Here is a 13,342-nt window from a genome sequence, read left to right as displayed (position 1 = left end):
AGTCATGGTTCTCTATATTGTCAAGTACTCTTTACGGGCTTTAGGGTTACTGGTGAATTTATAGTTCTCAAGATCTATTGATGGATTTAGAACCAGGTTCCAGTCCCAACGTATTATTACTGATTCATATTCGAAGTCATCGATGTTATCAAATAAGGTTTTGTAAAATGTGGGGTTATCCCTGTTGGGTCCATAAACGTTAGCTGTAGCCAGAGTCCCTTTTATACCAGCAATAGTAGTGTCAGCAATTACATAGTTACCTTGAGCATCTTTCTTAAATTTGTGGATCCTCAAAAAGAAAAGTAATACCTGACTGACAACGTAAAACTTTTGCACATCAGTGAATAGGCATGTAAATGTATTATATATGAAACATCATCGCTAATTAATAAAAAGCTGCACTCTGGTGCAACTGTGTAAGTTCTAATATTCTTCAGAATGAAATTTATAGATAATACCACATCTTTTGGCCAGTAAATAACACTGGTAAACCTGCCATAATATGACCAGATAAACCTATACTGGAAAACCTGTTTCCTTTTTTATAATTTAACTGAAAGAACCACACAGCTGATTTCATGCATTTGATTTTTAACTGAAGAGTTTGCGATTTTATCAAAAGACGAACCGAACTGGTGCTTATCCAACACCAAAAGAATACTTCTACTTGGATTTTAAGAGTATAACAAAATTTCAGATCTTTAAAAATTAAAATAAGTTCCCATGATACAAGGCTGCTGATTGGATCGGAGAAAATCAATATATTTCTGTTTCTCTGCACACATTTACAACATTCAAACATGGTCGGATGATGTGATTTCAAATTCCATTCGTCATTGAACCAATCAATTTTCACACAAACTAACCCCACCAGTAGGGACATTTTGCAGACTGTTTCAGAAATGAGAGATGGCTAAAAAGTAATAATTTGTAGTAATATAAGGGTAATGCTTTTTTTGAGGGCATTATCATTTGCAGAAGCCCGAGGTCTTCCATTAACTGCCCGACGAAGGAGGGCAGTTGAAAAAGACCGAGGGCTTCTGCAAATGATAATGCCCTCAAAAATAGCATTACCGTTATTATTGCTAAAATACATGGAATTTGTGTTGAAAAGAAAAAGGAAACAATGAAGGAATTTGACTGTAAGTTTACTCAAAACCAACTTCTGACGGGGTTGACTGACCGAATGCAATTACGTCATTGGACAATTCAAGTGACGTCACAACAGAAAGTGACGATATTCGACCTTGGCCTTTGACAAGACCATAGCCTGCAACATGCCAAACCATGTCAGTGTTCAATTTGGGTCAAACAACAACGTTAATAGTGCAATTGTTAGGGTAAGCACCAGCAAGAAAGCCAATATTATCGCTATTTAAAGCGGGCATTCGGGTTGCTTTGACTTGTTTGACCCAGAATATCTGCCAGTCCAAAGCCAATGTCGAATGAACCGACGCACTCAATATGACGTCACTTGACAACAGAACTGATAGTGGCCCGTCGTTTCATGATAATTCCATGTATTTTAGCAATAATATAATCTATACATTTATACACATAGATTTCTTTCAATTTTCAATAATAAATAAAAACACACCATACGTCTTCTAATAATACTGCATACTATATTTAATCTGTACAACATAATAATAACGATGTTTACCTCTATATAGCGCTAAATACCATACACCAAGTGCAGAGTATACAAATTAAATATCACAAGTCTGAAAAGATGGATCTAGAGCTGAGTTCTGAATAAATTAAACGATGGGGCATGACCTTATTTAGAGGGCAGTTCATTCCACAATTTTGCTTATTTTCCACCAAATGTTGCTAACTTGAAATTTGGAACTGTAAGACGACACTTGGCTTGTGACCGAAGCGATCTTGCTGGTTTGTAGCGTTGGAGCAGACTGGGCAGGTATGCTGGAGCTTGACCATGGTGTGACTTGTACACCAGGCACAGAGTCTTAAACCGAGTCCCTCTGTGTATAAACAGTCAGCATCGAGTTGGCTCCACTGGCAGCTGACACACATAACTAATAGCCCAGGTACAGTCGCCATTTGTTCAATGGATGACTAGCGTCGTTGTATATAAGGAGGCAGCCTTGCATCACTTCGTATTGCGATTGATTGGTATCCCACCAAAACCTTTGAATTGAAGAGTTGTCTGCCCACAACCACCTTCCCTCTTCTTGTATATCAGTGCCGCCAATCCAGAGATGCGCATCTGGAATTAAATAGTAGCAGTCAACACTTGAGAGTTAAAAGTCAATACATTTTGGAAAAAAAAGACCCATAACACACACATATATGGTATTTGGTCCAATGGACTGATTCTGATGGGTAGAATTCATTCTACAGGGTTGGCTGGTGGTCTTTATCATACTAAATGATTCCGGTAATAATACCAACCATACTGGAGATGGGACTTGCCCCAGGGGATGGCACAGAACCCAACAAAGAATATCGTGGTCAAACCATCGAAAATCCACACTACTTGAGTGTGCGACATTGACAGGGTAGCCTGAACATTGACGCATCAATGGCAAGGCGCTTAAACTCAATGTGGACAATGCCATGCCAATGTATGCTTATACCTGACGGAACAAAATCTGCTAGACAAATTCCGGCGACTTGAAAATCACATGCGCCGTGAGCCAGCTGAAGCCTCAACTGGAGCCTGTCAGGATCTTATGATGGACGTCAACCTCTTTTCTCTTGCTGATGTAACCTCTTCCGGCATAGAGTCAATTGACCCCGAAATTACTGACCCTCATTTTCCTTTCTTCATCAGTTGCAGATCGTTCCGAATATCCTGTTTACTTTTTGTTCAATTCTATTTATGTGGAAATTTGTGATTTACCTTCACAGAAACGGAGGCCAATTAGACAACTGATTTACTTCATAAAACTATTACTCGAAACCTTTCTGCGGACTGTTCATTACATGAAGTGAATTGTTGTATCTATCCTGCCGCTCGAACTTAAGAAAAACCGGATTCCAGTAAAACTTAATGAAACTAGAGGAAACATTTCCTGGATTGTGCTGTGCCTTAAAATAAGATCGCCAGGGAACCCCATATCTAAAAGGCAAAAGTCAGTTTGGAGAAAATTAAAATAACAACACAAAACAACAAATTTAAAGAAAAGCTACTTCTCCAAATTGTTGTTTCCCTTAAGGAAAATTAAAAGTTCGGACTCCCCGCCAAAAAAAAATATTAAAAAATTGGGAAAAGAAAAACAAATCTATGAAACAGAATAAACACTTTAGAAAGAATGAAAAGCAATTTTACAGGCAACTCAAAGCTAAAAGTGATGATGAACATGATAAGCGGCCTCCCATGGACGCCAATGAAAAGTTTTGGAAACAGTTGTGGTCTGTACCCGGCGTCTGTAATCTTGAGGCCCATGGGTCCGTGATCACCCAATGCATGAAAAAATAACTAGGTCGTTTCTCTGTTACATCTCACCAGATTGCCTGAAAAGTGTTATCAAAAAGTAAAGTAATCCAACACACCTCCAGGGCCTGATGGTATTGGAAACAGTTTCCCGTGTTCAAACACCATTACTTCACGGTTTAAAAGTCTCTTGTGGTCACAGGTGATGTTTCTCGATGGTTCTGCAAAGGTCGCGCAATGCTCCTTCCCAAAAAAAGGAGACTTGACTGATCCCCAAAAGTTCCTCCCTGTCACACGTTTGAATGCTCAATATAACATCTTCACAGGGTGTTTGACAAATATCGAGCTCCTTGCTAAAGGAGATAAATGTGTCCTGGTAACGCCGGAAGGCACTCGGTAAATCCACCGGTCTGGTGATGGCTTCCTCGACGTTGGACACGAACTATTTCTGCGCGTCCTAAGCGCGCCCACACGTACGTTCGAATCGAATCGTTCAGTCTGACAACACCAGGACAAGTAAACCCCCTTCGACGTATCCAACATATATACTTTCCAATCGTCTTCAGCATATTGAGGCTGCTCCACCTTTTGAACGGTGAAAGCAACACCGCCTTTAAAATTCATACGATCATCTCACCATTCATTACTCGACAGAGCAAAATCCTGTCGGAGCCAACCACTTTTCAGTAAACCATCACTGACTTCTTTCAAGGATTTCTCTCCACTGTACGGAATGCCCAAACCGTGGTTCGTACCCGGTATATGCCAATCCGTGTTTGGATCGAATGAAGGTACCATACAAAATAATATGAACGTCACACAGAAAATCCGGTAGCTTGTTTCCATACCCGGTGACCACTGGCTAGTCGGCGTGTACCTGTCAGGCCTGTCCCTCGCATGGCGGGCGCGAAGCTTGGGACGATGTTGAAAACATCCAATTCGAAGCCTCCATTGGTCGATCGAGATACACATTTCTGTTTGAGCGTTTGTTATCCAGTTGTGATGTTAGATCTCACACAATTATAGGTTTTAAGGGTTTGTATATGATACAATCACATAAGAACAGAGCCCGATGTCAACCACAATCGCTCTCTCAAGGGGGGTAACTCACATCTCCCAATTTCTTAAGTTGTCGATTCAGTGACGAAAACGTTAACCCATGCAATTCCTCATTTATGCTTCAGCAGAGAATTCTTGTGAACGAGGAATGATTCATTTACTATAAACATAAAAATGTACTTACTCTTTTTCAAAGCAAAGTGGTTCATCAGTAGATTTGTTTCGGGGTTGTCAACTTTAAGAAGATGTCCGCCATCTTGAATACATGCGTTTTCTGCATCCGTCCATGATTTGTGCGAGTCTGTGTGGACCTTATAGCACAGATCGAGTGTCCGATTCCAGCTGTACCCATTACCACAGCCATCTGAACATATATACATATAGAGCTATGTCATTTGTCACCAATGATGTATACTCTCCCAAAAAAGAAACGCATGACGAAAATAGCAATTTCATGTAGCAATGAATTAAAACGTGATTCACTTTACAAAAGGTTTTGCTCTGTTTATGAGTCCTATGGTGTTTATGTTTTGAAACATCACAACAAAACGCACCATCCGTAAAATACCCGTATTTAACAGCATGATTTTCAATTTCGGCGTGTAGTGTCACAGAATACACAATTCACATGCAATGCACGTGAAAGTTGGGGATCAGATAGTCTCAATGATGAGTATAAAAGGTTGATCGCTGTCTGTCGATTATTCACTGTATTTGGAATATTGTTGACGAACGCAAAATGCCACGTCTAAGTGAAGCCAACCGTCATATCGCCATTGGTTTGCTTGAAGCTGGCCAGTCTCAACGTGCAGTTGCCCGACGCATGAATGATCACCAAAGCACCATTTCACGGCTCTGGGAGAGATATCGCCGGCAGAATGCGGTAGCAGATGCCCCTCGTAGTGGGCGATCTCGAGCGACCACTGAGGCGCAGGATCGCTACATCCGGGTACATCACCTGCGTCATCTAACAGCTACGGCGACCAGTACCGCTCGACAAATACCCGGATTGAGGAGGCTTTCTGCACAGACCGTCAGGAACAGGTTGAGAGAGGCTGGTGTACATGGCAGAAGACCTTATATTGGCCCTGTGCTTCGACAACAACATCGTCGACATCGAGTTCAATGGTGCACCAAAGTTCAGGCCTGGAACCTACCGAATTGGCGTAGAATTTGGTTCAGTGATGAATCACGATTTCTATTGGAACGACGCGATGGAAGAATGCGGGTGTACAGACGTCGACGTGAACGTTTCGCCGACGCTTGCGTTCCCCAGGTGGACAGATTCGGCCGGGGCAGTGTTATGATGTGGGGAACGATCACCTGCCGTAGGAGAAGTGATTTGGTGATGATCCAGGGCAACCTGACAGCTCAACGGTACTGTGACGAAATCCTACGCCCACACCTCCTTCCAATCATTGATCGCCAGAGGGAGTTGTTTCAACAGGACAATGCCAGGCCCCACACAGCACGTCACACTAGAGACTTCCTCCAGAACCACAACATCAATGTGCTCCCCTGGCCCTCAAGATCACCGGACTTTAACCCGATCGAACATCTGTGGGATGCCCTGGACAGACGGGTGCGACGCCGTAACCCTCAGCCCCAGACACTTCAGCAACTCGCACAGGCACTACAGGCAGCTGAGTGGGCTGCGATTGGGCAACACGAGATTCTAAGACTTATTCGTTCGATGCCGAGGCGATGCCGTGCAGTTCTGGATGCCCACAGTGGTCACACGAGGTATTGACTTCAGCGCCACCACACGTCTCCATGTGACACTCAAACTGACTTCCCTCGCGTTGGTGCCAAAGACGGATAAGTCTGCATTCCCAGTGTGCAATTTCGCTATATTTCATTAACTCATAAAGCCTACAAGATGTTTCAAAATAAACATAAAAATACAGTTGAAATTCTTATATGCGTTTTTTTGGGGGAGAGTATATCTTAAAACCAGTCTTTGCTCTTAACCCTGAGACGCTGCAGGCCCTAAGGACCCAGGGCCATAAACAGTTGTAGGTCCTGATCAGAATGTGTAGGCCCTATATTTTAGCTGCAATATAAGTAATCCCCAGCAAACAAACAAACTGAGTTAAAAAGTTCAGTTCAGAAAACTAGAGAATAGGGAAAGATATTTTCTGAAAAATAATACTCTTAGGTATTGGGAATAAAAACTTCGGGCCTATGGACCGACGTTAGTTTCGAACGCTGCAACAGAGAACACAACACTCGAATCTGTTGTTAGCCAAAATATCAGCACGATTCGATAAGGGTTTAATGCTTATATGCCAGTAATAACCAGTGACTTCATTTGTTGTATTGTGCTTCAAGGTTTCTCAGCGTCATACTCGTGTTTGTGGGTTCCACCAAAGTGGGTAACATCTCAACTTCTCATCCTGAATCAATTTGGACTTTCTTCCCTCAGAAAGAAGACGCGCTGTGATATATGTGAAATATTGTTATCCTAGTGTAACTCATTCAAAGACAACGGAGGCATTGACAACGTTACAGAACCATTCAGTCATTAATGTTTAGCATCGTAACCATCAATAAGAATCATTTTCCATGGCCAGAATACGATTATTTACAGGAGCATCGTGCTACAAACTGTACAAACGTGTCTGAAAAGACTTTTTACAAAAAGAAATGAAAAAGGTACCTCGTTTCCACACCAGATACTGCATGTCTGCTGAAACCTGGAGATCATCCTTGGTGTAAACTGCGTCTGACAGGTAGCACGTCTTGGAGGAGGTCTGGTAAAATGCAGAGGAACAAGTGGCGTTGATGTAGCACTTGGTGATGCATTCATTTCGCGATTTAACCACTAAACCTTGTGGTAGAGAGGACTTAAAATAACCCTGTAGTGCAAGCACGATCTGTAAACCTGTAAACATCATTGATGAGTACTTGTAAGTCAGTGAAGTAACTAACTAAATATCTAAAAATATAAACAAATGTGTTTCTCCATATCATACAACATGACATCGGACTGATGCATAGAAGGTCACTCTCTAAATGAACTAGTGATAATACTGATGGGAAACGTGCACTCGATGCAGTGAGTTAATATTTCATCCGAGCTTTTAAAGTCAGAAAGTTTGCAATGTAGTAAAACACTATACATGTTCATTCTGTAGGATTTGAATGGCAAGGATAGCGTTTGAACAGTGATATGTGACGAACTTATACTGCTCTTAAACAATGATCTAATCAATATATCTGCAGCTTACGTTCCTGAACTGTTGGCTGTTTGTCAGCCAGATACAGACTCGATTTTTTTAACAGTAAACACTTATCTTGTTTTTGGATCAGTTGTTTCTGTATTCATTTCAACATGACATCTGGAAGGTAACTCACTACATGACCTGAACGTTGTGCAGCGAGGACACTGAACAAAAATGTACACTCAATAACAATGAGTTAATAGTTAATAAAAGCTTTTAAAATGTGTACCAGACCATCAGAAAACAGCAAATGAGACACTAGACAGACAAATTTTCGTAAAGGCATTGAGTTCACATAAATATTTTGCCCCATGACACGTGAATGGTGTGTCATTCTTGATTTTGAAGGCCATCTTGCATCTATTGATCACACAGTTGTTAGTGTTTGATTATCAGCTAAAGAAAAATGGTATCATAGACTCTGTTATTGACATTGTGAATTCATATAGATATCTCGGTATTATATTTTCATCCACGTTTAAAATGAATAAATGTACAGACGATGTAGCACTGAGAGGAAAAAGAGCATTAGTACAAATATACTCTCCCAAAAAAGAAACGCATATAGGAATTGCAACAGTATTTTTATGTTTATTTTGAAACATCTTGTAGGCTTTTTGAGTTAATGAAATATAGCGAAATTGCACACTGGGAATGCAGACTTATCCGTCTTTGGCACCAACTCGAGGAAAGTCAGTTTGAGTGTCACATGGAGACGTGTGGTGGCGCTGAAGTCAATACCTCGTGTGACCACTGTGGGCATCCAGAACTGCACGGCATCGCCTCGGCATCGAACGAATAAGTCTTAGAATCTCGTGTTGCCCAATCGCAGACCACTCTGCCTGTAGTGCCTGTGCGAGTTGCTGAAGTGTCTGGGGCTGAGGGTTACGGCGTCGCACCCGTCTGTCCAGGGCATCCCACAGATGTTCGATCGGGTTTAAGTCCGGTGATCTTGAGGGCCAGGGGAGCACATTGATGTTGTGGTTCTGGAGGAAGTCTCTAGTGTGACGTGCTGTGTGGGGCCTGGCATTGTCCTGGTAAACAACTCCCTCTGGCGATCAATGATTGGAAGGAGGTGTGGGCGTAGGATTTCGCCACAGTACCGTTGAGCTGTCAGGTTGCCCTGGATCATCACCAAATCACTTCTCCTACGGCAGGTGATCGTTCCCCACATCATAACACTGCCCCGGCCGAATCTGTTAACCTGGGGAACGCAAGCGTCGGCGAAACGTTCACGTCGACGTCTGTACACCCGCATTCTTCCATCGCGTCGTTCCAATAGAAATCGTGATTCATCACTGAACCAGATTCTACGCCAATTCGGTAGGTTCCAGGCCTGAACGTTGGTGCACCATTCAACTCGATGTCGACGATGTTGTTGTCGAAGCACAGGGCCAAAAAAAGGTCTTCTGGCACGTAAACCAGCCTCTCTCAACCTGTTCCTGACGGTCTGTGCAGAAAGCCACCTCAATCCGGGTATTTGTCGAGCGGTACTGGTCGCCGTAGCTGTTAGATGACGCAGGTGATGTACCCCGGATGTAGCGATCCTGCGCCTCAGTGGTCGCACGAGGTCGCCCACTACGAGGGGCATCTGCTACCGCATTCTGCCGGCGATATCTCTCCCAGAGCCGTGATATGGTGCTTTGGTGAACATTCATGCGTCGGGCAACTGCACGTTGAGACTGGCCAGCTTCAAGCAAACCAATGGCGATATGACGGTTGGCTTCACTTAGACGTGGCATTTTGCGTTCGTCAACAATATTCCAAATACAGTGAATAATCGACCAACCTTTTATACCCATCATTGAGACTATCTGATCCCCAACTTTCACGTGCATTGCATGTGAATTGTGTATTCTGTGACAAATACCCGCCGAAAGGTCAACAGCAGTACAGGATCATTTCATTCGGTACCAGGCTTTAAGAAATGGAGCTGTAACGGCCTGTCTAAGTAAACTTAGACTCAGTATTATTCGTTACACTGCTAAAGTGAGTCTAACAAAACCTTGTGGAAGGTCGCGTCAGCTAACCTTTGAGCGACCTATGACCGTCCAATCAAACGCGATACGGCCGAACGGATTCAACCAATTAGACAACGGCTACTATTTATGGTTCGGCGGGACTTTGAACAACAAAAAAACCAAAAGAACTATAATGTATAATGTTTTCGTCATCGGGACAGTACTGTTGACGTCATTCGAATCTCGTATGGTCGAAATGACGTCACGTCAGAAACGACGTCTTAACTTAATATTGTCGACGTCAATCGATAGCTGTAGTTTAACATGACGTAGGTTGGTTTGTGTATCTGTTCTAAAGGTGAGCTCAAAACGATTTACAAATACTTGTTAACAAAGAAAATGTTACACTCTGATGTCTGTCATACTGAATTTATGGCGCTCCTGTAAGAGTTCCTGTGTTAATGATCTACCAGAAATACAGACATTCGTTCTGTAAAATCAGGAAGACACACATGCACGTTACCAGAAAGACAAATGATAAACAGATGATGGCGGTTTACGTTCGGGTTAAATATCTCCTCTAACTTATTTCAATTGCATCTGTGATTAACCACATGGGGCTATATGAACGTTGCATTTCTACTACCAACGTAACTTAAAAACCCGAAATCTAAATGAAGCTGACGAGACACGCGACATTCCACGGATGCATTGTGGGACTATTGTAGGTTTAATTGTGAGTCTAGCTAAGACATTTTATCCGTCTAAAAGCATAAACGTAATGTGTCAACCAGTGATGTTAGCCGGGTGAAGCAACTGCAAACCAAGAAACAGGGTGCTACGGGGTAGTTTACCGTAGGAGACTGTATGAGGCGTTTGTTAACGAGGGGGTAGACGAGAATGACGTTGTGACGTCAATACAGTGTGTACAATACTTAATGCTGTATCTTTGTACTGTGTCTTTATCGCCTGATAAAGTACAAGCGCCTAAATGGTCTTTTTGCGAAACATCTTAGAAATCTTCATATTTCATATGTAATAGATATCTAGCTCAGTCTATCACCGTGACGTAGGCACTGTCCACACGGCCTTGGTATCAATCTAATCGTGGTTAATCTGCTCTATGTTATATCCATGAAAACTGGTATTTCAAGAAACAGTTAAGCTGAAATCGACCACACTGAATAATAGATTGGTTAATAAAGACAAATGGGGATACTTGGTATCACCATGACCAAGGAGCAGTAGAAGAGCAACCATGCCTATTATTTCGATACTGGAAGTAATGGAACCCGAGCCATTACAGGGTCCGTTTGGTGAAAATCTGTGTAATCTGTCAAATCATAACAAATTCAAACCTGTCATAGTCTGTATTTATGACAAAATACTGACTTAAATACAATATATATATATATATATATATATAATATGTGTTTCCTAAACTGACTTTAAATGAAGTTCTAAGAATGTGTACCCAGATCAAACATTTCGCCTCAAGTCAGGAAACACGACTTCTGAATCATGTGCAGAACTTGGAAAGTGCAGCTGAGGACATTGCACTCGAGGCATCGGCACACAAAATACAAAGTAAAATCAGTGACTTTTTCACAAGGTAAACAAAATATATCTTGTTTTTATTTGAATGAATAAACATGAATGTGCATTCAGACACTGCCTTGTTTCTTATTCAGACATGTTGTTAATGCTAAAGTGTCAGTACGACCATGAACTTCCCGTGTGCGCCGGCGTCATAAGCGAACTTGCAACCCCCCTAAACCGGCACTCTGTCAAAACCGGCATTTGTATTTGGTCCCGAGTGATGCCGGTATTGACAGAGTACACTGTATATATATATATATATATATATATATATATATATATATATATATATATATATACACACACACATATACATACCACACATACATACATACACGCACGCACGCACGCACGCACGCACGCACACACACACATCTTTATATATATAGACCTAGCGTTGATTTATTCGCGGAGTGGTCCCTGCTTCAACCACGGGTTTTACGAAATTGTGGACTGTTTATCCCAGTTCTGGTCGTATCCCAGTTCTGGTCGCTACACACGCCCCTGTTGTGTGCAGATACATCGTCATCCATTTGTGTCAAGATCGTTTAGTTGAGAGTCAAAATCGAGTTTCAATCGACTTGCAGCAATAGCAATAAAGAATTGGTAGGTGTCATGAGTGGTGCTCGATAGGCCAGTCATCCATGATTATGTTTACATAAAGTTTTAATTGATTCCATGCGATGACAGCGTAGCGATCGGCAAAGCAGGCGGGTAGGGTACACTGAAGTGTCCGGCCTTGTCATGATGTATTGTACTGTGAAAGGGGGTCATCTCAAATGTTTATATCTCTTTTAAAAATCTTTAATCCTCGCAAAGACACGAGGACCGGTGGTCAGGCGGTAATGAGAAACAAGAATAATCTAAATATGGCCTAAGAACACATTACCAACTCATCACAGTCTGTTGCAGTTTGGTAGAGAGTTGATTTGGATGGTTTGTTGTTTTACGCCGCACTCAGCAATATTCCAGCTATATGGCGGCGGTCTATAAACAATCGAATCTACACCAGACAATCCAGTGATCAACATCGGGAGCATCGATCTACGTGATGAAAAGTGTCAACCAAATCAGTGAGCCTGACCATCCGACCCCGTTAGTCGCCTTATAAGTCAAACATGGGTTAATGAAGATCAGTTGTAACCCGGATCTTCGTGTGTGTAGTTTAGAAGAGAATTGGTTCGTATGGTCACTCGTCAAATTTCAGACCAACGTTTATAAACTGTCATCCAAAAGAAAGTACACACGTGTTTATTTGGGTTTATTTTCTTCTTCCAAAAACAATGTAAATAATTTCCAAAGTATTTTGTATGCATACTTACAATTATGTACTTTCTTTTGTACATTAACACATTCATTCCGTTTTCCACAATGTATCACTTGGTTAATCCGAGTGCCGCACCAAGACTCAAAGTTTCCCAAACAGCGTCATTACACTTTTCTATGGTATGTCGAGTTATGTATTGTCTGAGGCCAGTTAGCAAAGATATTCTTGATTAGAGTGTGAAACCAAGTTTCACCACATATAAAGGGTTATTAAAAGATGTATATGCCATCGAGAAATATATTGCTTTAAAAAATGTCAATATGAATTTATTTGAGAGAAAATTGGATTATACTCCAAAATGTTCATTGATTGTGACAATGAAATAGTTCTACTAAAGTGCATCTGCGATTGTTCCAGATTTACATACCTTCTTTCCCCAGTGGAAATTGGAACAAAGTGACATGCCATTTCTTATACTGCAAAACTATGTCTACGGATTGTTTCAAACAAATTGTATCCAAGTGAAAAAATATAGAACAAAAATGTCAAAAAAAGAAAAGAAAGGTATTCTTGATTGATCTTAGATATATCGCGCTATACATAGTTCGAAACCAGTGAGTATAGACATTTTCTCTCACAGTCATTACAGACTCGATGTATCGAGTTGATGTTGTTCGAGTTACCGAGATTTATCTGTTTATTCAAAAGTTACTGCTGGAGTATTATCTGTTTACTCTACACAGTGTTGTACACTGTAACCGGTGTCTGTCTCAACGCGAACACGACATGCTCAGGTTCAACACTGTTTTGAATAGGATATCAGTAATATCAT

At 41.5% G+C, this 13,342-nt stretch overlaps 1 protein-coding gene across 1 annotated transcript; it reads right to left on the bottom strand.

Annotated features, from left to right (window-relative positions):
• Positions 1 to 1,551: 1,551 nt before the first annotated feature.
• LOC124286396 (snaclec echicetin subunit beta-like) lies at positions 1,552 to 7,454 on the bottom strand. Its single transcript, XM_046722763.1, has 3 exons — positions 7,119 to 7,454; positions 4,644 to 4,823; positions 1,552 to 2,230 (listed from the first exon to the last, which is right to left on the bottom strand). Exons 1-3 carry the CDS (start codon positions 7,354 to 7,356, stop codon positions 2,040 to 2,042), a joined length of 609 nt encoding a protein of 202 aa, XP_046578719.1. The 5' UTR covers positions 7,357 to 7,454; the 3' UTR covers positions 1,552 to 2,039.
• Positions 7,455 to 13,342: the final 5,888 nt, after the last annotated feature.

Source organism: Haliotis rubra, unplaced genomic scaffold, assembly GCF_003918875.1.
Source record: "Haliotis rubra isolate DU_JTF1 unplaced genomic scaffold, ASM391887v1 Scf381, whole genome shotgun sequence".
NCBI lineage: Eukaryota > Metazoa > Mollusca > Gastropoda > Lepetellida > Haliotidae > Haliotis > Haliotis rubra.
This window is presented reverse-complemented; position numbering and strand designations above follow the sequence as displayed.

Excerpts from the sequence above, each read along its gene's own strand:
- LOC124286396 (XM_046722763.1), bottom strand. The coding sequence starts at position 7,356 with ATGATGTTTACAGGTTTACAGATCGTGCTTGCACTACAGGGTTATTTT. Across the intron at positions 4,824-7,118 it reads GTATCTGGTGTGGAAACGAG|ATGGCTGTGGTAATGGGTAC; the intron begins GTACCTTTTTCA and ends ATATATGTTCAG. Across the intron at positions 2,231-4,643 it reads CCACTTTGCTTTGAAAAAGA|ATGCGCATCTCTGGATTGGC; the intron begins GTAAGTACATTT and ends ATTTAATTCCAG.